Source organism: Theropithecus gelada, chromosome 2, assembly GCF_003255815.1.
Source record: "Theropithecus gelada isolate Dixy chromosome 2, Tgel_1.0, whole genome shotgun sequence".
Classification (NCBI taxonomy): Eukaryota; Metazoa; Chordata; class Mammalia; order Primates; family Cercopithecidae; genus Theropithecus; species Theropithecus gelada.
Window position 1 is genome coordinate 76,109,655 of NC_037669.1, and position 25,592 is coordinate 76,135,246.

A 25,592-nucleotide genomic window follows, 5' to 3' on the forward strand; every position below is an offset into this window, starting at 1 on the left:
CCAAGACCCTTCGTAGGCTTCAGGTAGATGGTTACTTGCAGTTCGAACTGCTTCCCTGGGTGTCATGTGTCTACCCAGGACGAGCCCTACAGATGGGCTGTGGGTGGAACTAGAGGTATGACAGGTTAACATGATTGATATGTACATTTTAGGCAATTTACCAGAAATGGGAGGATGGCCGCTTCTCAATGGCTGCCCTGGTTCAGCTGCAAGTTCCTGATTTTTCACATCATGTTCCCAGGATCATTGTATCCTTAGTACCCTGCAGATGACTGTGTGCTGATTTTCAAAACACAAAGAGGAAAACGAGCTAGAAAAACCTCTTCATCACCACTTATTTTATACACAAAGTGGGGTAATTATTAAACGAACTAAGGAAATTGGCACAAAGTAACTGTCTTTAAAAATGACCCTAACCCAAGCCCATCATTTTCATCTAATCTCAAATACCACCTCATTAAAAAAAAAAAAAAAAAAAAAAAAACCTTTCCTATTCCATTCATGCGTTCATGTCTTCACTAATTTTGCCACTAACTGAATAATTTAGTTAATGGTGTATTGCTTCTCTGTCTTTTTCTACCCTTTCCCCACCAGAATGTGAACCCCATAAATTTTGTGACCACTGCTCTGTCTGGTACCCCCAGCACGTAGTAAGAGGTCTACGCTGATGGTGGGGTTGCATGAAGTGTGTCATCCTGGGGGACACATTTCACTCTCCCTGCCTTGTGCAACTGTCTTCTCATCATGGAAAAAGAAAACTGATACTGCTTACAGCAATTACCCAGACTGCTCCAGAAACAACAGTGTTCATAAGCACTCTTTTTCCTTCAAAATACTCTTTTGGAAAGGAGTAATTTAGTGAGGAAGAAATGAGCGTGCTACATCAATTGATCATTATGCTACAATCACCCTGAAATTTCTGTGCGTTCCAAGCAGATGCTCTATGGAAAGTTTCCATCCAGTGTGGTGTGATCAATAACTGCCTAACAGGAAGGATGCTGGCAGCAGCAGAGATAACTCTGCCTGCACAAACCCATCTTGGACATATACAGGGAAGCTATCATCAGGGCCGGGCACATAAAGTATTTGAAATTCAATGAAAAAGCTGAAAGTGCATGTAATTAAAAGTGAGCAAAGCAGATAAAGTTAATTATACACTCAGAGGAACATTTTTTTTATGCAGTGGGCATGGTAGTCATCACAATCAACAGCCCGTGGGGCTTGTACAGAGAGCTGACGACGCTCTGCTCACAATGAAGGAATCCAGTGCCCTAAATCAGAGCAGCCTTTTCAGAGCCATATAATCTCACATAAAGGAAAAGTACAAAGGCTGAAAAGGAGGAGGGCCCTGCTTGGTGAGATCTCAAAATAAAACCAGGTTCTAATAGCAAAGGGCTTGTAACACAGATTTTAAAAAATGAGGAAAAAGTGATTTTTAAAATAAACCCTAGAACCAGAGCAAAAAAGAAAACTATGTCCTTAGCTCACGATAGCCTGTTTCCATTAAACATTTTAATTTCCATGGGGCAGGATATATATCTACCAAGAAGATACATATTTGTTTTTCCTCCCTGAGATTACAAAAACCTCAGATTTCAAGCTATAAGAAGGGTCTTTGTAAAACTAGTTAATCCAGTCAAATTGAGTTAATGGCTACAAAGAGATTGATGGAATGGGCAATTTACTGTTCAATAATGAGTTGTCAATATGGGGCAAAGAGCTGCTTTGATCAGCTGGGCAATCAAATCACAGCAACAGTTCAGGGTTCGATTGATGCCTCAGCAATTAATGGTTACGACAGTAAAAAGAGAAGAAGAAGACAGATCTGACCGGGAATTTGTCTCCTCTGTGCTGAGTGGAGGGACCGACAGCAGGGCATTGTGCGCCTTGAAGCTCATTTGCGCCTGGAATAATGATGAGTCACAGAATCCCCTGCAATTGAGATCTTCTGGCAATTGCAACCTTAATTTGATGATGCATCTATACTAGGACGAACTGGAAACCAGAACATACCAGTCACATACACTTTAAACTACGAGACTACTTTTACAGGTTTCCCCCTAAACTTCAACATGAGTTTTGGATCATATATCCAACTCTTGTCACAAATATTAACAGGCTGATACATTTAACTATTTAAACATTGTAAGCTTTTATGTTGAAGAAAAACCCCTAAAAATGTAGAAAAATAAATGAGGGGGGAAGCTGTGATACTTAACAAAGTTAATTTCCTTAAAATATGAAGATTGCTTACTAGTCAGTGAGGAAAGATTACATAGAGAACTGACAAAGCCAAACGAGAATTTCATAAAACAGGAAATATATCTGGTCAGTAAAATGTGAAAAAAAGAAATTAACCTCACTAATCATAAAAGGAATGCAAAGGAAAAGCAACTGTTAGCAAAGCTTAAAATGGTCGATGAAAGTACACTGGGAGACAGGTCTGATGGGGTTCAGGACACGCAACCTCAAAATATCACACCTTGTGCTTTGAGGAAGTGGTAGAAGCAGGAAGGTCACTCTCACCTTCTCTGGGCCCTTCTCGCTTGAAGCCAGTTATAAAAGAATTCCCTGAACTTCCTATAAGGTAGGTCGTAAGACTCTCATTCTGAAGATATTATCCCTATGCCCAAAGGAAAGAAATACCCTTATTTATGAAGATACAGGGACACAGAGAAGAATCCGAAAAAACAGACCTTACTAAGTCCCCCTAATTTATTACCATCACATCACACTCCCTTTGACCAATCATACTTCTACACAACTGTCCACTCTTCATCAAACTTACCTTACAAATATACAGATGTCTTCATTTCTTTGGGTCTTCATTTCCAAAGGCTCTCATGTCACCTAAAATTTATATTAAATATATTTGTGTGCTTTTCTCCTGTTATTTTATTTTTATTTATTTGTTTTTTTTTGAGACAAAGTCTTGCTGCACTTGCACCCAGGCTGGAGTGCAGTGGTGCAGTCTCAGCTCACTGCAGCCTCCTCCTGCTGGGTTCAAGCAATTCTCCTGCCTCAGCCTCCTAAGTAACTGGGATTACAGGTGTGCGCCACCATGCCTGGCTAATGGGGTTTCACCATGCTGGCCAGGCTGGTCTCAAATTCCTGACCTGGTGATCTGCCTGCCTCAGCCTCCTAAAATGCTGGGATTACAGGTGTGAGACACCTCTCCTCGCCCTGTTATTCTGTCTTTTATTATAGGTGCCTCAGCCATGAACCTTGCAATAGGTGAGGAAAAGATACTACTTTTTCTCCCCTGCAGGCTCTCTGTTCACTATTAGTGGGAAAGTAAATTGATTTATCATTTGTGGAAAATAATTCATAAAATCCTTACAGAATATATCAAAATATAAAATATTAATGCCTTCTTATTCAGCAATTGCACGTCTAGAGATTTAGATTGAGAAATAACTATGTAAGTGTGAAAATATATATGCACACAGATAACTGACACTGTAATATTAATAAGAGTGAAAAAAACAAAAATAACCCAAATCAGTTAGCAGTTAAGGATTCATGAGGAAAAAGTTGGTATATAAATACAATGGACTGGGTGTGGTGGCTCACACTGTAATCTCAGCATTTTGGGAGGCTGAGGCAGGCAGATCTCCTGAGGTCAGGAGTTTGAGACTAGCCTGGCCAACATGGTGAAACCCCATCTCTACTAAAAATACAAAAATTAGCCAGGCTTGGTGGCACATGCCTGTAATCCCAGCTACTAAGGAGGCCAACGCAGGAGAATCGCTTGAACCCGGGAGGCGGAGGTTGCAGTGAGCCAAGATCACCCCGCTGCACTCCAGCCTGGGTAATAGAGTGAGATCTGTCTCAAAAATAACAAACAAACAAACAAATAAATATAATGGAATCCTATATGGTCAATCCATTGTCATCCAAGATATCCACAATACATGGTAGAATGAACAAAACACAGTTTAAAATGTGCGAGTATAGGCTGGGCGCGGTGGCTCACGCCTGTAATCCCAGCACTTTGGGAGGCTGACGCGGCCGGATCACAAAGTCAGGAGCTCAAGACCAGCCTGGCCAATATGGTGAAACCCCGTCTCTACTAAACATGCAAAAATTAGCTGGGTGTGGTGGCGGGCGCCTGTAGTCCCAGCTACTTGGGAGGTTGAGGCAGGAGAATTGCCTGAACCCAGGAGGCAGAGGCTGCAGTGAGCCAAGATCACACCACTGCACTCCAGCCTGGGTGACAGAGGGAGACTCCATCTCAAAAAAAAATAAATAAATAAAATAAAATGTGCGAGTATAGAATTATCATGTTAATATACTCAGGTGAGTTTTAAAGAAGCTATGCTTTTCTAGAATGTAAGTTCCAAAGACAGGGCTTTGTGCTCTTCACTGCTGAGTCCTTGAGGCCTAAGACAGTGCCTGGTACTTTGTAACCATGCAACCATGTTTGTTGAATGACTAAATGAAAGATGTTTAGAAAGTTTTTCACCAAAAGTTTAGCAGTGGTGGAGAGCTATTTAATAGTAATTTTTTTTACTCTTCATATATTCTCTATCATTTGAGTTGTCTTCAAAATGCTTGTTTCATTTTTATAGAAACAAATAATACATTTAAATCATGTGATGATGCCTGCTGCCTTTGAGATGTGGCAGTCTCACCTGTTTCGGCGGCTATGTAAACTGGTTCAGCTCTTTTGGAAAACCATTTAACATTAAATATCCCCAAGTCACAAAATCCTATTTTCCTTAGTCCATTATTCCTTCTTGGGAATTTATGTTAAGGAAAAAGATGCAAAACATGAAGTGATCTACACATCCAAAGTCTTCATCTAAGTTTTTATATTACGTAAGTAAAAACTCTGGTCAACCTAAAGATACCTCTAAGAGAGGGAAGAGTGAAAGTAAATTACGGTAAATCCATTAGATGGAATTTAGGCCAGGCAGGGTGGCTCACACCTGTAATCCCAGCACTTTGGGAGGCTGAGGCGGGCGGATCATTTAAGGTCAGAAGGTCAAGACCAGCCTGGCCAACATGGTGAAACCCCGTCTCTATTAAAAATACAAAAATTAGCCAGGCGTGGTGGTGCTGGCAGGCAGCACCTCGATTGAAGCTGGGAGGCAGAGGTTGCAGTGAGCCAAGATTGTGCCACTGCACTCCAGCCTGGGTGACAGAGCAAGACTCCGTTTCAACAAAACAAAACGGAATTTAATGTAACCATGACCAACTCTGAAGATCTACAGCAATATAAACAAAAGGAGGCTGAAAATGCAGGCATGTAATGATTTGATTTAATTTATATGTAAACAAAACGACCATGCTGTTGTACTATGACGCAGAATCCTGGGTGCAGTTTTTTTCTTCTAAAAACTGCAGAAAGAATGTGGATTTTAGAGTTCTAGATAGGGGTTTTCATTTAGGCCTTGCAACACGGCTGTTACATGACCTTGGTTGATCAGTTTCCCTAACCTCTTTGTGCCTCAGTTGTCTTACCTACTAAATAGGCTAATAGTACTACCTCGCAGCATGAAGATGATTTTAATGAGATGCATAAGAGTAACGACTCGACAAACTATGGTGATTTTTTATCGATGCTGTTATTACATTTTCAGTTTTCAAAAAATTTTAAGGTCCCTTCAGTTACAAACAGAAAGTAAAATAGCTAAAAAGGGAGTGAGAAAGAGATTCAAGAAATTGGGCTTTTGAGTTGGGCCGCACCCACTCTGCGACTCCGCTGGGGCCTTGAGCGTGGAAAAGCCCGCGGTGACCACACTGGGGCGCAGGCGCCCAGGCCGGGCGAGGCGTTCCCGGAGGTGTCCAGCAGAGGACGCTGCCGGCGGAGACGGAGCCGGAAGTCGGGCCGGAGGCGGCCGGGCGTATTCGCCGACTCCTCCCGCTTCCGCTGCCGTAGCCGGTCGGAACCGAGTTGTCTCCTGTCAGCCGCTGTCCCCATCGCCGCGATGCCGCTGGAGAACCTGGAGGAGGAGGGTCTGCCCAAGAACCCCGACTTGCGCATCGCGCAGCTGCGCTTCCTGCTCAGCCTGCCGGAGCACCGCGGAGACGCTGCCGTGCGCGACGAGCTGATGGCGGCCGTCCGCGATAACAGTGAGGCCCGCACGAGCGCCGAGTCAGCGGCCTAGGCCTGGGCCGTCCCCGCGTTCCGGAGCCTGCGGGGACTTTTTTTGATGGAGTTCCAGACCCCGGGGCGTCCCTCTGACGGGGTCTCCGAGACCAGGCCTGGCTTCTCCGGTCCTTAGGGTTTTGCTTTGGTTTGGGGATACCCTGGGGGACCTCGCCTTATCTCGGAGCGGTTGGCATCTCTGTGCGGCCTTCCCCTGTAAGGGCAGCTTGGAGGAGAGTCGTGAGGCATTAATATTTATCCCTGTGCTAGGCACAGAGTAAAGGCCCCGTAACTTACTGTCATTCGGGACTGCTCCCGGGCGCGGGGTATTCCAGCAGGAGAGTTCAGCTTGCCTGTGGAAGGAAATTTGGGTTCGGTTCTTTTTGGCCCTTCTATAGTGAATGTGAGTGTTTGAACATATGTGTGTATGTGTGTATAAAAAGTCTTTCCCTGTTTGAAGACTTTTGGAACAGAATCCGGCAAGAGCAAACCGAGGATTGCCCTCCCTCCAGCCCTAGTAGAGGTTGGCAGTGCCAGGATTGGCCCTCACGCAAACCTCCCACCAGCATACGTTTCATGTTTTGCCAAGTCGATTGTTAAGCGCCATCCCATGCCTTCCTGTTAGTGGGGAAGAGACTGGTGGATGACTTATTGGGGGTCGGGGGGTGAAAGACGTGGGCCGACTTTGACCTGAGGGCACAAGTGTCCCCACTCACACATCCCTCTTTTTGCATGTCAGACATGGCTCCTTACTATGAAGCCTTGTGCAGATCCCTCGACTGGCAGATAGACGTGGACCTACTCAATAAAATGAAGAAGGCAAATGAAGACGAGTTGAAGCGTTTGGATGAGGAGCTGGAAGATGCAGAGAAGAATCTAGGAGAGAGCGAAATTCGCGATGCAATGATGGCAAAGGCCGAGTACCTCTGCCGGATAGGTGACAAAGTGAGTGGAGATGGTTTCCCCTCTCTGTAGTTAGTGTGGGCTAAAATTGGGGACTATTCCAGATAATCGTTTCTCATTAAAAAAATTAACTTCGTTTTAGAAAAAGTATAAAGGTAATCATGCTTGCTTATACTAGTGAATCAATGTAAAGATGAAAAAGTCTCCATGAAATGCCTTGTCATTTCCCTAAAGAGCAGCTAGGGCTGTATTCTTCCCCATTTCACCCCATGCCAATAAAAACGTAAGTGTAGATCTAGAGAATTTTATTTACTGCTTTTACAAAATTGGGATCATTTTCAGCAGTTTTCTCACTTGGTTGGGAAGCACTGGTCTGGTGTCTTTAGTACTTTACACGAGTAATACTTTCCTTAGCAGAAACTAAGAAACAGTATAGTAAATGCTGAAGTTCTGTTGATCTTTCTTTACTGTGTACCTTACTGTGCATTTATATAAACTTTTTAATATTTTTTTTTTGAGACGGAGTTTCACTCTTGCCGCCCAGGCTGTAGTGCAATGGAGTGATTTTGGCTCACTGCAACCTCCACCTCCTGGGTTCAATCGATTCTCCTCCCTCAGCCTCCCGAGTAGCTGAGGCCGAGGGAGGCGTGCGCCACCGCACCCAGCTAATTTTTTTGTATTATTAGTAGAGACCGGGTTTCACCATGTTGGCCAGGCTAGTCTCGAACTCCTGAACCCCTGACCTCAGGTGATGCACCTGCCTTGGTCTCCGAAAGTGCTGGGATTATAGGCGTGAGCCACTGCACCCGGCCATAAAATCTTTTTTATGTAAAATTTTATATATAAAAATATAAATGCTCAATAAAAGAACAAATTTAAAAAAAATTAATACCTGCAGAAATTTTTGTCTTTTTTTTTTTTTTTTTTTTTTGTACATGGGATCACAGTGTACTAGTGTACGGTCCTGTTTGCCCCTTTCATTCAGCATTATATTTAAGAGGTCTTTCCATATTTAAGAGGTCTTTCCATGCCAGCATACATAAATCTGGCTCATCCTGGTTAACTGCTGCCAAATGTTCCACAGTAGAGCTAGCTCTGGCATAGTTTATTTGCCTGTTCAGCTGTTGTTGGACATGTGTGTTATTTTCATCTGTTTTTGCTTTAGCAAACTGCTGCTGTAAAAACATGCTTATGTATGTCTCTGTGTATATATGCTAGTGTTTCTCTAGGGTATAGTATATGAAACAATTGTTGGGATAATGAAATTTTTTTTTTTTTTTTTTAAATATGTGTGGCCTGTTGTTCTATATAACAGCCAGCTTACTCCACCATCAGGGCACCAGAGGGGTACCCACCATTACTGGATCTTTGAAATTTGAGTAACTGTGTAATAGTGGTTAAGAAAAAGGGCTTTGAATGTTCTTAATTTTAAATTATTTGCCTGGAAGTATTTAGATGTAGAATGACATGGTGCCAATATAAAAAAAATAAAAATAGTGTCAGCTCTTGAATCAGATTGCCTGGGTTCTATTTTCAACCTTGGTAATTATGATTTATGAAACCCTTGGTTTCCTCATATGTAAAATAGGGGTACTGATAGTTTCTACTTAATGCGGATTAAAGATAGGAAAAAGCTTAGGCTGGTACCTAGCACATAATAAGTGCCTAAATGTTCTGTAATGTATATCTAAAACGAGGTTTTTTTCTCTTTTCTGGTTGTAAACTTAAGACTTGGTCATTGTAAAAATTTGGAAAATACATAAAAATTTAGAATTAGCTAGTGGTTTCCATTTACTTTTAAGCTGTGTGTTTGTGGTTTGGTTTTAAAGACTAATATATTACATATGAATGAGAAACTTCAAACTTTTGATTCAGGTTTTGAAGAATTTCAACAAGGACATGCTTGAATCAATATCAGGAAGTTGTAAAATGTTCTAATATTATATTTCCTCTGTGTTTATTAAATATCATTCTTCCAAAAAGAACTTTTCCCCTCCTATTTACTCTTTTTTTATATTTTATTTTATTTAGTATTACTAAATACTTAATGGACTTAGTGGGCTTTTATTATTCACTGTTACCACTGATGAGAATCTTTATTCTTTATGGTGCTAAGTTTGTTGCAAATTTGTTAGTAGAGGCTCTTTCAAGACACTTTGTCCTTTTGACATATCTCATTAGTCTTATTTTCTGATAAAACAAAATGTCACAGGTTCACCTGTTATTTTCACTCCAATAAACCTAGAATTATCCATTTGTCCCAGGATCCCTGGTTCCTTTTAGTGGGGGATAGTATTTAAAAACCAAGATCTGAGTGCTACGTGTATCCATTGCTGTCTTCCCAGTCCCTTATAAATTTATGAAAGATAACTAATAATTACATAAAACAAACCAGGCAGACATATACTGAAAACTACCAAGTGTGAATAAATTATTTTATTCACATTCTTGTCTTTAAAGCAAAGGAAACATCCCACAATGCTTTGAGAGAAAATTATATATTTACAAATTTAGTCATATTCTAATAGCGACTAAGATACAATTTCCAAAACCCTTCAGATATGATTATTTTGAAATAGTATATTGTGATTATTGAAGAGAGAAAACATTGAATATACAGAACAAAGAAAAATACTTAACAATTGTGAATATATTATATTTTTCTTAAATTGTTTTCCAGAATCTAAGTATATGCTTGGGCATTATGTATTTTTTATGCTTTATACAGGTAGAGAAAGTAGAATAATAAACCCTTGTGTACTTACCACCCAGCTTCAACAATTACCAGTTAATGGCCATCTTGCTGTACCTCTACTCCTACCTGTTCCCCCAACTTTTGAAGAAAATCCCAGACAGCTGATAGCTTTTTTTTGGAAACTTGTAGCCTTTTCTCACCTATTGCCTTGGCTTTCTTGACAGGAGGGAGCTCTGACAGCCTTTCGCAAGACATATGACAAAACTGTGGCCCTGGGTCACCGATTGGATATTGTATTCTATCTCCTTAGGATTGGCTTATTTTATATGGATAATGATCTCATCACACGAAACACAGAAAAGGCAAAAAGGTACTTTCTAACAGTGGGATTATATTCTCTCTAAATTATGATGCTACAAATGAGAAGTTGATATAAGAAACTGCCTGTTTTGTTTATAGCCAGTAAGTTTGGTCAAATAATTGATGTACTTATTTAGTAAAATATTTTAAATATTTCCTTTTGGTTCAAGTTGTTAAAAGTTGTTTCCTCATTTCAAATAACAGAAAATTTTTTAAAACATGGCTTTGTCTGTTTCCAGACTATGATCTTACTGTTTTTATTTCATAGCTTAATAGAAGAAGGAGGAGACTGGGACAGGAGAAACCGCCTAAAAGTGTATCAGGGTCTTTATTGTGTGGCTATTCGTGATTTCAAACAGGCAGCTGAACTCTTCCTTGACACTGTTTCAACATTTACATCCTATGAACTCATGGATTATAAAACATTTGTGACTTACACTGTCTATGTCAGTATGATTGCCTTAGAAAGACCAGATCTCAGGGAAAAGGTAATGACCAAACTTTTATACTCAAATTTAAAGACTTTTTTTTGTTTCAATACACAAAATCATTAAAGTGTACATTTTTAAATTTTGTATATATGTTTTTTAAAATACCTAGGTCATTAAAGGAGCAGAGATTCTTGAAGTGTTGCACAGTCTTCCAGCAGTTCGGCAGTATCTGTTTTCACTCTATGAATGCCGTTACTCTGTTTTCTTCCAATCATTAGGTAAGGATAGAATTGATATTTTTGATTATCTGTCTTACTCCTGATCCTATGTGCAAATAACCTCAGAAGATTTTTTACCTATCTGAGAAATGTAGTGTGTAGATAGCTGCATGTCTTTGATCATTGTTCCTAATGTGCCCAGTTTTGTTTAGAAAAGGGGTCATCAGATTGTGGCCTGCTGTATGGCCCAGGAGGTAAGAATGAATTTTGCATTTTTAAAGTGTTGTTTAAAAAAGGAGGATGTGACAGAGAGCTATGTAGCTTGCAAAGCCTAAAAATATTTACTCTCTGGCCCTTTGCTGAGGATATTTGCCAGACCCCTGGTTTAGTGTCGTAATGGGGTATAAGGCAAAAGTTAGCAAATGGCTATAAATATTGAACTTCATGGAGAAAGAAGTGAGGGAATTCTGAATGTGATTTGGGTTAGAGATTAATTGAACCTTGAATTCAGCAATAGGTTATTCTGTATGCAATAGCTAAATAGCTAAATCTTTGTGCTGATTTGCAAATCATTTTCAAGGGCTATGGGTTAAGAAAATAATCTGTTGAACTTAATTGTATTCCTTCAAAGCTAGTTTATAGTGATCCTGCCTACACACATTTACTTGTTTTTCCCTCTTGTCCCCATTCTTTCCTGGCTATTTGGTTTCCTAATAATGACCACAAACTATTAAGATGATAGAAGAATTAGCTTGCATCAAGTTGACCCAGGGGTCTTTCCCAAAACTTAAAATTTGACATTGATACAGTCTCTTGTTCATGCTGCAAATTTCAGAAGGTGTTTGGTTTAATAGATAGCATTGGTGAAAAGTGGGAATGGAGGATTCTAAATGATTACTGTTAATGTTTTTGCAGTGGCTTTTGGCCCAGTGTTTTTGGATGCTTTCTCCATGCATATAAATTGGGCTGCTTTGTGAGAATTCATAGTACTTACCCTAGGTAATGTAGGAACAGGTTTCTCCAGCATGATGAGTTACTCACTTGGCCTTATCTTCTCATACATACACATAAAGTTATGTTGCTTTTGTACATAAGGTTATATTGTAGAACTGCTCTTTTCCCTTTTTATGCTTGGGGTCTCCTGGTCATCACTCAACTCAAATATAGAGCCGTTCCCTGCTTCCCTCAGTCAGAACAAATCTCTTACTTCTCTGCATTCCTGGGGCTCTTATTTTATGCCCCCTCCTTTAAAAAAATTGAAGTTTAAATCACATACCATAAAATTACCTAAAGTGTACAATTCAGTAGTTTTTAGTATGTTGGCAAGATTTTGAAAATAATAATTCCAGAACATCTTGATCACCCCAAAAGGAAACCCATACCCATTAGCAGTCACTCCCTATTCCTCCTTTCCCCCAGCCCCTGGCAACCACTGATCTACTTTATGTCTGTACCAATTTGCCTATTCTTGACATATCATCTAAGTGCAGTCATAAAATATGTGGCTTTTTGTTCCTGGCTTTTCACTTGATAATGCTCTCACATTCATCCATGTTGTAGCATGTATCAGTACTTCATTTTGTTTTATAGCCAAATGATAGTCTGTTGTACGTATATACTACATTTTATTTATCCATTCATTAGTTCATAGATTTTTTGATTGATTGCACTTTTTGGCTACTATCAATAATGCTATAGTGAAGATTTGTGTACAGCTTTTTCTGTGGACATATGGAGTGGAATGGCTGCACTTTAATGGTAACCCTCTGATAAACTTTTTGAGTAACTGCCAGTTTTCCAAAGCAGGTGCCTGCACCATTTGACATTCGCATCAGCAGTGTGTGAGGGTCCCAGTGTTCCCACATCCAGTACTTACTATTTTCTGTCTTTTTGATTATAGGTATCATTGTGGGTGTGAAATGATATCTCATTGTAATTTTGTGTTTCTCTAATGACTAGTTTCGTTGAGCATCTTTTCATATACTTACTGGCCACCTGCCCCACTTGCTAAAACTTAGCACACTGTTTTGTGATAATTTCCTAGTTTGCCTCCTTTGCTAACTAGAATTTCTGGGAGCAGACCTTATGCTTTTTTTTAAATCTTCATAATGACCTGACAGCAGGATAGTACTTGGTACTAATGTGCTCTAAAATAATTCAATTGGAAAAGGAAGTAGTGTCCTTTTCTAGGTAATACCTGACTATATTTAGAAATCAAAAATAAACTGAGAAAGTGAAAGGTTTTGTATCTCACCTCACTCCCAAGTCCATACACACATTCACTCACATAAAATTCTCCCCGAGACAATGATTTTAATATTTTGTTATATATCCTTCTAGACCTTTTATTCATTTGTTATATGCACTTTAAAAAAGAAAAACATTTAAAAACCAAAGCTATATGTACACATATACTATACACTATATGTATACTTTATATGATACAGTTGTAAACAATATCATATAAAGAAGAAAAAGGCTTTCTGTAATGTATGATCACCAGTGTCCTTTCTCTAGAGGCAACTGCTGTTAATCAGGTTTTCAAGTGTGTCCTTCAGGGGTACTGTTACTCAGAGATACAGGCATGTAACACTTTTATGTATTGTGGATGTATTTTATACGCTGTTTTGTAAGTACCTTTTTTTCTCTTCACAAGTAATGTATCTTTTCATGTCACTATATATATAATTGGTCATTTAGTTTTTGAGTGGCTGTCGTGTACTAACATCGAGAATAGCAGCAAATTGAACAGGTAGTGTTCCTAGGAGCTTCACGTTATCCTTTCTTAAGGACTTCCTAGTATTTCAGTGTATTGGCTATGCCATAATTTATCCTCTACTGACAGAAAACTAGGTTGTTTCCAGTTTTGCCCTATTATAAGCAACTCTGTTTTGAACACTCCAACAATGCATCCTTCCCACTTGTTATTTCCTTGGGAAAAAAGTCTAAGAAATTGAACTTTCCAAAGGTTAAATATATTGTGTCGACCACTGTTGCCCTCCAGAAATATGCCAGTTTATATTTACACAATTTATACTTCTCTCAATCTATAGCATTTGAGAGAGCCTGTCCCACCCTCTCCATACTCTTTGCCAGTCTGAGAGGACAGAAATAATTTTATTGCTGTGTTATGCATTTCTCTTATTAGTGAGAATACGTACCATCTCATGGTTAGTGGCCATGGAACTCCATGTTGCTAAATCATGTGTTCCCTTGCTCATCTTTATCTGCCTTGATGTTGACCATCCTTTGCTTCTCACCACAGCTTTCTCTTGGTTCTGCAGTAACATGCTCTTGTTTTCTCTGGACCTACCTCCTCATCCACTGTTACACCTCTCAGTGACTGTGACTGCCTTAGACTGAGTTATTGACCTTGTCTCTTATCTTCATTTTGTGCCATCAGATAACGTTTGGATGGCAGTGATTGACAAATTCGTGTCTCCAGCCCCAAACTGGAGCACCAGACTCATGCCTTAATGCCTCCTTAGTGTCCTCACTTGGCTGTTTAATAGGCATATCCACTTGAACACTGCCAGCGTATGCTTAAATCCCACCCTGACCCCCAACACTAAAAACAACTATTCTCCTTCTCCAGGGATTTCCATCTTGTTGAAACCACAAACATAAGTGTACTCTAGAGTCTCTTTTCTTGCTCACCTTCTGTATCCCTGTAGTTGTCTTCCTACTTGCATTACTGAGTCTGCCATCCTTTCTGTTCCTGGGCTTAACCATGCTTTTCCTGCCTTCAGACTTTTTATCATTTACATTGCTCTGTGCTTAGCCAACCCCTCAAAGAGATATTCCCTGTCCACTCCAATCCAGTGGAGGACTTGCTCGTCACTCTATCATGTTACTTTTATTTTCTTCACAGGATTTATCTTGTGTATTTGTTGATCTGTCTCTGCCCTTTGAAAATTTAGTCTTTGTGGCAGCAAGGATCTTGTCTTTTGGTTCACTGCTATATAACTATCTAGAGCAGTGATATACAGGAGTTATTCAGTAAAATAATTTATATTTGTGTGGATTGCTCATTAATCCTCTACATACATTTTACTGTTTAATTGACTTCTAAAGACCTCTTTCTGGATCAAGGCCATTAACTCATCATTGTAAATAAATTTTCTAGTTTATCATTTGTCTTCAAACCTTGTTCATAGTGTTTTGTTATGTAGACTATTTACATGAACAAATAAACAGGAAATAGGAGTCATCAGTCTTTGCTTTCTTGCTTCTGAGTTTTGTTGCTGTTTGAAAATGTCTGGTTTATACCTTTTTCTGGTCTATATAAATCATTTTTCACTGCACCTGCTGTTTCTCTGTTAGAATTGTTTAAAAAATGAATTTTACTTTATTTTACTTAAGGCGTAAGAAGTTCTCCATGGTTAAAATGTTAGTACATGAACTTTGTCATCTGTGAACAGGTTCCTTTAGAAGCTGAGCTCTTTCTGATGGTGATGTCAAATAGCCACCTGCTACTTAAGGATGATGTTTACATACCTGGCCTTCTTTATCACTGCTGTTGCTGCCATTGTTGATGACATGATGTGGCAGGGCAGTGAGAAGTTTGATACTTGTTCATCTATCTGTTGGACTCAACTAGTGTTGCTTTAGTTTTTAATCTTTTTATCTGAAAAGGAGAGTCTTATAATTTGTTATTTTATTCATTGCAGCGGTTGTGGAACAGGAAATGAAAAAGGACTGGCTTTTTGCTCCTCATTATCGATACTATGTAAGAGAAATGAGAATTCATGCATACAGTCAGCTGCTGGAATCATACAGGTCATTAACCCTTGGCTATATGGCAGAAGCATTTGGTGTTGGTGTGGAATTCATTGATCAGTAAGTCTGAATAATGCCATGTTAACTGAAATTTTAAAGTTGCCTTTTAATACGTGAACTTGGTACAGTTTACTTGTTTACATTGGTTCCCTCAACCTTGACGGGGAGGGGGGAGGTTTTTTCCTCAGTATTATCAAAACATATATATCCTGTCGCCTCTGCCTTCCTCGTATCTGCCCCTTGCATTAACAGATAGGAAAATGAGTTGTAGTGACTCTAAGTGATTTGTTAAAGGTCATTAGACCAGTTGTTACCAGAGCTGTCTTCTGTTACTTCTTTGTAGACCACACTGCAGCTATAGTAATGACTCTTAGATCTCGTATTTTACAGTTGGTCATATCCCCTCTGATAATTCCTTCCAGTTTTTAGGTTGCTGCTGCAATTCTGGTCAAATTGGTTGTTAAATGTGGGACTTTTAGTACTTGCATCAGTGATTGAACAACTACTTAATGAGCCATTACTGTATGTTTGGTATTGTTTTACAGCTCCCTCTTCACAGACTTTCATTGTAGTAGTAGGGAAGAGATGGCAAGGAAGCAAATATAAAAGGTAATTTCACATAGAAATGAACCTATGGAGATGAGAAAATGCTATCCTTACATACGGCATGCTTGAGGAGGTGAGGTTTGCTTTGAGATTTGAATTGAGAAGAGTCAGCCATATGGAGTCCTTCTGCATGCAGAAAAGGGGATAGAAAAGGCTAAGGCTTTGAGTCAGGAATAAGCTTGGATGTTGTAGGAACACAAAATGTCAAGTGTGGCTCCAGCATCGTCGGGGGAGCAGGAGGAGATTGTGAAGATAATATATGGAGAGTTAGGTGATTTGTGTAGGGGCCTTGTAGGTCATGGAATGGAGTTTGAGTTTTAATTTAGGTTTGATAGGGAGCCACTGGAAGATTTTGAGCCCAAGTTACATGGTCCTATGCAGTGTCTTATATAGAGTAAGGTAGCAGAGAGACCAGTTGTGCTGTTTAGTAGCTCTTGGAGGAGATGTTACTGTGGCTTGGACGAGGGTGGTGAGAGTAGAGTTGGGGAAGAGACATACACAATATGGGATGTCCAGATGGTATCTAGATCGGTGGCTCCCACATGTAGGTGTTTTTAAATGTTGATGATGGTGTTTTCAGTGGTCCGCAGTGGAAACTTTAAATGAAGATGCATTTCTTTTAAATAAGACCATTTTCTTTTTACTATTTTTTAAATTTCAAACATCCATAACATTCTAAAGAATTGTACAGTACCTGTTAACATATTGTCACAATCTATACATTTTATGTTTTTTAACCACTTCAAGGTAAGTTTCAGACACCAACACATTTTTTAAATGATCCTTACCAAAATAGAAGGCAGGTATCCCAAGATTTTGTTCCATTTCTGAATTCTAGTCTGTGAAATTGAAGTCAGATGACCACTCTCCAAGCTCCAAGAGGGTTGTTCATTAGGGTGCAGGCTGGGCCTTATGAGTGTGTTTTTCATGAGTCAGTGGAAGGAGTGGCTTGTTGTGAGCAGTGCATGAGAAAAAGGGCTTGGCTTTCCTTCTTTTTCCAACTCTGTGGCCTTGGTCAGGTTATGTCTCTTCAGTATCTTAACTGTGATGTTTCAGTATCTTAACTGTGATGTGAAGATGATAAAGCCTTAATTAGTTAGGGGCACACACAGCAGTATTCCTTAAGTCATCTTGATGACAAGTGAATGCAAGGCAGCTGGTACCTTTCAGGTAGTAGCTGAATTCAGGTAGTATTTGAATTGTTCAGTTTTTTTTCCTTCACGTTCTAAGACAAGCTTAAGAGGCAAGGGTTGCACTACTGAGCTCTAGTTATTGTTACCTAAAAAGCCCTTGTTTTAAATTTCTGTGATACCTAAGAATTTCAAATCTGGGTTGTCATGGATTCTTCTTTTTTTCTCCCTTAAAAAATTACATTTTAGATGAAATCCCCTTTTTAAAAATGGGCAAAGCAATAATTCTGCATCATTTCTCGCCTCCCACTTGTTCAGACTAAGATATGTTGGAGAGGGAAGGGGTCGTTGTTTTAGTAAATACTACTGCTGTTGATGTGTTTACCCATGGGCTGTGTTCCATAATTTTGTTTTAGGTCTTTTGTTTGAAACAGTTTATTACTTTATTACTTTGATCAGTTTTATTCCCTAATTTTTCCTAACCTACAGTTTTTCTCAGAGTACATATGAATGGTTTCATTGTTTGATCTACTTTCTATCTGAATAGGAACTTCTAGGATCATGTTTATTCTAGATGACTTAAAGCCTGCAATACATCAGGGACAACCTCAACTACTGCATATGCAATAACAAGCTTGAAGGGACGCTAAATGTTACAATTTTAAGACAGTATTGTAATGCAGTTTGCATTTTTCTAAGAATTTTCTATAAAGCTAATGCTGTTATTTTTTTTCTCTAGGGAACTGTCCAGGTTTATTGCTGCTGGGAGACTACACTGCAAAATAGATAAAGTGAATGAAATAGTAGAAACCAACAGGTACTCTCATTTTGTGTATCATTTGTTACATTGCTTAGAATAAGGGGCATTCCTAAATTTTAAGTGCCTTAAATGTTAAAAGTAGGTCAACTATTGTCATGGAGTAATGTGACTGGTAAATAATTCATTTTTTCTTGAATTTATTTATAGACCTGATAGCAAGAACTGGCAGTACCAAGAAACTATCAAGAAAGGAGATCTGCTACTAAACAGAGTTCAAAAACTTTCCAGAGTAATTAATATGTAAAGCCATGTAACAAAGGATTTCCTTTAGAGATAATTATTTGGAATTTTTATAGCTTACTTCACTATGTGCCCAGGTCACCTGTATAAAATAAATATGCATTGTTGTTTCTTTCCACTTATTTTTTCTTAAACACATATGCCTTGTAGAATGGGGTCCACTTATGTTAAAATACTGTCACTTGAATTATTCATTATTGAAAGTCTGGTTTATAGTGTTAAGATTGCAGCTGGGTTCAGATCCTAAATGCCTCAGATGGTGACACAGCCCATTATTTCTTACCTGTAAGCTTCCTGATTTTTTAGAAGAGTACATACTATATAGTGGCCTACAATTAAACAGTGTCTCCCACTTAGTATACAAAAGATAGAAGACAGTAAAATGTGTAATAAGCTTTCCCTCAGAAACAAGTAACCATATAGGACAGGAAGTTACCCTATTTTAGGACGCCGACATAACCTGGATTACAGAATCTACCAAGGCTGATCTCAGTTTTCTAAAACCTTGTATGTGAATATTAGCAAATTGAATCTTTTTTCCAAAAGTAGGACCATAGTAATAGCAGTGAGGAAAACAAAGTTGTTCCCCTGTTTGAAACAAGTTATTACTTTACAAGTTATTACTTTATTAGTTTTATCAGTTTTTTTTCAGTGTGTCAGATAGGAATAAGTACTATAAGAAATATAAAACCAGATAGAGATACAGGGTATAGGCTCTCTTCTGTGAGGTGTTGTGGAAGGCTTCTATGGTAAGGTGACATTTAAGTGAAAAGGAGGGAGAGCCCATGCACATATGGAGGGAAGAAAGACAGGGAAAGTCACTGGTAATTTTAAGTGCAGATTTGGCTTACCTTTTAAGTCTCACTATGGCATTTGGTGGCATGGATTGTAGAGGCAGCTGGATTTGCTAAAAGATTAGAATGGGGTGAGGAGGATGAGGGGGAGAAAATTTATCAGAGGAGATCCTAAGCTTTTTGGCTTAAGTGAAAGATGCCAGAGATACTAGTGACCTTAATGAGCAGTTTTGGTAGAGGTGAGTTCAGAAGAGAATGGCAAATGGCATTTTACTGTAAAAGGCAGGGGAAGGAAAGAAGAGTTTTGAGTGTTTTTGTTTTAAAGAGCATTTACTGATGGGAATGATCCCTGTTAACATATTAGTAGAAAAAAACACATGATCTCATTTGATTGAAAATTATTTGATACAATTCAACATTTCTTCATGATAAAAACTCTTCAGTAGACTATGAATAATAGGCTGGGAAATCAAAGCCCTATCACAAGGTAATTAATGGCAAAATATTAGAAGCATTATCTTAAAAGTGAAGACAGTGGCTCTCATCGCTGGAAGAAGAGCCGTTGGTTATATGCCAAGGAAAGCAATGTGGCCAGAGCGCTGTTTTCAAAGGAGTTTCCTGTAGGCACTATGGTGGAGGGAAGGCTTTTAAAATGCTGAATATGCCTAAAGTATTTGAGAATCTCCACCTATGAATTTCTAAAAACGCTTATCTAGAAAACATTTCTTGAAGAAAAAAACCTCAGCTTTTTGGGTTTCTACAGAAAACCAAAGCTAGTCAGGAATGCAAAGGTGGCTTCTGAATGTTACAAAGTTGCAGTTGGTCACCCACAGGCTGCAACTGGCACACCCTAAATACTTTTTTCAAGAAAAAAATTTATAGTCACCACGTAAAAGTTGATAGTTTAAAAACCACATATCTAGCTTCTCTGGAAAAAGGAAAGATTAGGCTAACTCTGGACTCATGCTCCAATAAGCTAAGCGACAAGCATAGCTTGTTTTCCAGTGTGCCCCAGTCCACCCAGTCTGTTCATATACACTGCCTGTCTGCCTGGCCCCTGTTGGCATTTGAGTTTGTTATCCCTGCACTATCCCCAATATTGTACGTGCGAGGTTGATGGTTAAAAGTCTCCTGTGTTAATCAACTAGGACAGGGGTGTCCAATATTCTGGTTTCCCTGGGCCACACTGGAAGAACTGTCTTGGGTGCCACACAAAATACACTTAGTTGATGAGCTCAAAACAAAACAAAAAAGAAACACCTCAAATGTTTTAAGAAAATTTACACGTGTGTTGGGCCACATTCAAAGCTGTCGTGGGCTGTGGGTTGGACAAGCTTGAGCTAGGAGAAACTATCCAAATAATTCTTAACCATCTTGTCTCTAGTAGCTTTAATTGATACAGCTTGTTTTTTGAAAGTCTTACTTTTCTGCTTTTATTCAAGAAGGGTACTTCACAATATGAAAATAAGATTATGAAATGATAGTTATATTTGCAGAGCGACAGAGCTAAAACAGTTATACATAGTTCCTTTTTCATGTTGGTAAATGTTTTCTTTTTCATGTTGGTAAATGTTTTCTTTTGAAGTTGGAAACAGTCTTATTTTTAACCCTGGTTTCAGTCAAAATTATCCTAGTGTGAAATGACATCACCAGGATAAACTATCTTTTGTGGTTATTTTTAAAGCAAAAATGCCAGTTTCTCTTACCTCAATAAAATCTGATTTTATAGCAAATCTATCCAGTAAGAGATAAATATTTTAAAGCTATGTCAAAGTATAGTAATCTATTTCCTGTATTAGAAATAATAGCTTTAGGTCAATTTTTAACTTACTAAATAGCAGTGTCTCTTAGGACAGAAACAGTGTAAAAACCACTTTTGTTAAGCACCCAGCTGTTACCTGCCCCAGACAGCTAGAAGGATACCTACAACTTGATCACTAAGCATGCAATACTCCAATACACTTAGGATTTTGTGACTGAATACATTTGGTCTTTTATAACCTGACCAAACATTAATTGATAAAAGGCTACTAATTAGCAAATCATTTCTGTAATTTCATATTCTGAATTAGTCCTTGGTGCTGCCGTTAACCTAATGTTTTTAAGAGGATGAATAGTTGACAGTTGAAATACCTGCCCCCATGATTATGGGGAAAAAGGGTGGAGGGAACTATGATAATCCCTGGCTTTCCCAATGCTGCATAAACTTGTAGTTGCTGGTAACAAACCTGTGCCTCCACAGTGGCAATGGGGCAGTGAGGTAAAATCCCCATCTGGAAAACATGAAAAGCTCTGACAATCACTAGTTTTGGTTTCAAAGCTACAGAGCCACAGATTTGCATTATGCTTGTGTTTCTGAAGGAATATAAAGGCTATCAGGAATTTGTAGCAATCTGATCCAGGCCATTTTAACCTTGACATACATGGTCAAAGGGTGTAACTTTTTTTTTTTTTTTTTTCCATTTAAAAATCTCTTACAGTGGCATAGCTTTCCCTGTACAAATTAGGTTTAAGAAACAAGAGGGACAATTTGCTATTCAATGAGCCTTTAATCCAACCATTATATATCCCCTTTCCCTTGAAGAGACCATTTAGTTAAGACTACCAGCAGATGGCACCTTGACAACTTTACCAACCTTGCCTTTTAGAGGTGACCAGAGACCTGTGCTTTTCCAAAGTACTGTTATACGTGTAATTAGTATAATATCAATGTGGGGAAACTCTACCTTTGGTTTTTGAGGACTCTGCTTTTCTTGAAATCCTCTGGGTTAGAGATTGTTTATTCATATGCACCTCAGTTCACTGTTTCCTAGTCCTTTGCTTGTTCTCCTGGCCATTATGTTTCCACCTTCTTTCAAAATACCATCTCTTTGAAGCTGCTTACAACCCAGCAACACCATCAACTCACTGTGCTCACTGTCCTCAATCACACATCTCCAAGTCACTCTGCCCTCTTCCATGCAGATCATCCCAGAACCAAGTAGCTGCCTCAGTCTTCCTCCCAACCCTAACTAATTTGAAATGGACAACCTATACAACACCCTTGGCTTCACAGTTCCTCAACCTGAATTCCAGTGCTCTTTTCCTTCATGCTGCTTCTGTCCACTGCCATGGTTTCCACCCAGGAATCACAAGCACATCTAGCCAGTTCTGCTTTTGAAAATAATACTGGAATTCCAATTCCTCCATTCCCTGTCCTATTCCTAAAAGTGCTGTATCACTTTGATAACTCTGGCCCCTGGATCCCACCTTGTAGCCCCTCACTTTTATTGGCCACATGGAATTGAATGTGGACTTTGCTCTGTGACCCTGAACAAATCAATTGTCTAATCATAGAAAAAGTTACCTGGAAGGAGATTCCTAAGATCTAACAAGAAGGTAATTCCAATCAAACCAGTGTCTTAAGAGCACCTGCATGCCGGGCGCGGTGGCTCAAGCCTGTAATCCCAGCACTTTGGGAGGCCGAGACGGGTGGATCACAAGGTCAGGAGATCGAGACCATCCTGGCTAACACGGTGAAACCCCGTCTCTACTAAAAAATACAAAAAAAAAACTAGCCGGGTGAGGTGGCAGGCACCTGTAATCCCAGCTACTCGGGAGGCTGAGGCAGGAGAATGGCGTAAACCCGGGAGGCAGAGCTTGCAGTGAGCTGAGATCCGGCCACTGCACTCTAGCCTGGGCGACAGAGCGAGACTCCATCTCAACAAAAAAAAAAAAAAAAAAAAAAAAAAAAAAGAGCACCTGCATAGATTCTACGTGGTGGGCTTCCAGTTCTCTTCCCTGAATACCGAATTCAGACCATCATCAATCACTCAGTCACATCTTCACTCATACTCTTCTTTGGCAATCTCCCTGCCCAAGTTCTAACTTTTCCACCCAACCTAATACATGCTGTTCCAATTATCCTGGACTAAACAGCAGGATAATAAAACATTACCTAAATGGGTAGATGGCATTGATAATTATAATGGAATCGACTCTAAACTTCTAACCCTGTAACCATCTGAATCTCACCCTTCTCTGCCTTTCCTTACCTCTCTGACTTTTTACTCTAGTGCTCTTCTCCATTTGTCTTCATGAAAATAGTCTTCTCCAAGGTCTTGTCCTGGGTTTTCTCTCTGGGCCATGGAGGATGGGCTTCAGGTCTGTGATATCCTGGAGGCGGAATATAAACATGTGGTGTGCCTGTGCCTCGGTCAGACAGGATCCATAACTTCACGTGATTCCTGGAGCCTAAGGAGGGGAAAAATTAAGAATCACTGTTCTGACAGGCTTGAATTATCCTGGATCTGCCGCCTATTTGTCATGGGACCTTAAGCAAGATACCTTCTTAGGAGTTCCTCATCAGTATGATTGGAATCAAAATACCTGCCCTATGAGGGCTTCATAAAAGAGAGGATATATATAAAATGCTTGGCACAGTGTCGGGCATATTAAGTACTTAACTAGAGAAGTATTATTTTAACATAATAAGCCAAATCGAATAGCTACCTAATTTCCCCAGGTAAACTCATCTACCCTTATGACCTCATTGATCATCTAAAAGTGAAAGACAACTCTCCATCTTTATTTTCCAGCTCAAACCTCCCTCCTAAGGTCCATCCAGCCTGTACAGCCAGCTGGGCACTAAACCACGATTTCCCACCAGCAGCTCAAATCTATCGTTATGTCTTTTTCCTTCTGTATTGCCATATCACACATTTCACTTAAAGCTCAATTGGTTTGGCCAAGCTAAAAACCTGAAGTCTTCTTAGACTCACTCTTCCCTTTAATGTTGAATAGAATTAGACCTCAAGGCCTGTTGGTTCTACTTTTAAAAGATTTCTGAAATCAGTATCAGGTATCCTCATGGTCAGCCTTAGTTTGGAAACTTAATAGCTCTTACCTGGATTACAATGGCTTTGTAACTTATTTTTGTCCGAGGTTCTCACCTGTTGATTCTGTCTTCCATTGTTACTGGGGAGCCATAGGTGGCAGAGATGTTTTTTTGACAGAGTATTAAATTACAAGTAATTCTCCCCTTCCCTCTGGAGACTTTTTCTTCAGCTGATAGCCTCACTCTTCCTTACCTCCTAAGAGATATTCTAGTTCACGGGTTTTGGATGTAGAAAATGAGGATAACAAGTGCCAAGAATTACAGCCCTACAAGGTGAAAGACTACTTTAATTAACTTCCATTAACAACAGAAGCAAGAACTTCTTACAAGAAAGAGGAGACTAAGAAAGGAGTGAGAAGGGAGAGGAACTTAGACTTGATTTAGGGGAGTGCTTTTTGTTAGGACCGGGGACAGGGGCAGGTAAAGACAGATCTTTGAGGCAAGAGAGAGTGAGAATTCAAGAGATGGGGAAAGAGACTTAAGTGCTTCTTTGATTTTCCAAAGTTTTCAGTACAGATTTGAATGGCTTTGACTTTTGGCAGCTGCATGGTGCTAGGACTGGACCATGAAGTATCTCTGGGCTCTGAGAGTTACATTTGGGTTAATCTAAGCCTGATCCCATGTGTTCCTGGATGAGGCCCCATGACATTTAAGGTCCTTGACAGTCTGACACCAGCTTTTCTAACCCTATAAGGCCCTTCCATCCAGCAGAATTCCTGCAGAATTATTCTCTATCCCTCAACATCTTCATACCCACGTTCGACGCATTTGCTCCATCTGCCTAGAATCTTACTCTTGTCTGCCTTTCTGCCTGGTGAAATCCCACATATGCCAAGATCCAACACTGCTAAACCCTTTTCTTTGAGTTGGGATCATCTTGTTATGCAGGGCCGGGATACCTGCAAGGGAATGGAATTAAAAAGGGTAAGAGATTGACTTAGCAGTTGAACCTTTTCTTGGGAGGTTTGAGGACATCCATGGTGAAAGGATTTACCTACAGAGAGCACCTCATGATTAGATTTGTGGCAAGTACTGAGTGGGTGGCTGACTTAAGGAGGGAATGGGAAGTCCATAAGGCAGTAGGAACTGAAGCCAACATGACTCTCTCATATCAGGTATGAACATTTTTGCTAATATACAAAGCAGTTGCTCCTCTTATTTTAAGCAACAAAAATAATTTATCAGAATGATTTGCAAAGAGTAAAAATGTCTGGATTTCTAGAGGTAAATGATTATGCCGTGTTCCAAATAATACTAAAATGCACTTGTATTGCCAGTAAGGAAGATATGTAAAAGGAAGAGATTAGACCAGGTCTGGATAAAAAGCTTATCTTAAATCAAAACTACATGTCATCAATTTTGCACCTAAGTACAAACAGAATGTGTTTCTCAATCCATCAACTCCCTCTTGTTTCCTTCACAAACATGCAAGGCCAGAATACAGCAGTGTTCACTGTTTACAGAGTTGCTAATTTATCCAAGGCAAAGCTTTGTGCCTGCAAATGGAAACATCCCCTGGTCTTAGAATTATTTAGCTTATGTAAGAGGGAGGCTAAAGTGAAGGGGCTTCACAAGGGTGTTCAATGCCAAAAGTGATGAAAAGTCAGAGTAGACTGAAAGGGTTTAGTATCACGAGGCAGAAACAT

At 39.5% G+C, this 25,592-nt stretch overlaps 1 protein-coding gene and 1 long non-coding RNA gene across 2 annotated transcripts; one reads left to right on the top strand and one right to left on the bottom strand.

The window, feature by feature from the left end:
* Positions 1 to 5,871: 5,871 nt before the first annotated feature.
* PSMD6 (proteasome 26S subunit, non-ATPase 6) lies at positions 5,872 to 18,392 on the top strand. The gene is given in 10 exon segments (XM_025375028.1): positions 5,872 to 6,078; positions 6,555 to 6,670; positions 6,672 to 6,714; positions 6,834 to 7,039; positions 9,917 to 10,062; positions 10,321 to 10,540; positions 10,653 to 10,761; positions 15,372 to 15,540; positions 17,956 to 18,033; positions 18,184 to 18,392. Coding segments are annotated over 10 exon segments (1,329 nt in total). The 5' UTR covers positions 5,872 to 5,933; the 3' UTR covers positions 18,281 to 18,392.
* On the bottom strand, positions 16,711 to 25,516 carry LOC112618239. The gene is made up of 3 exons (XR_003118050.1): positions 23,105 to 25,516; positions 19,128 to 19,183; positions 16,711 to 17,128 (listed from the first exon to the last, which is right to left on the bottom strand). It is a non-coding gene; the product is annotated as an uncharacterized LOC112618239 (long non-coding RNA).
* Between the last annotated feature and the right edge of the window lie 76 nt (positions 25,517 to 25,592).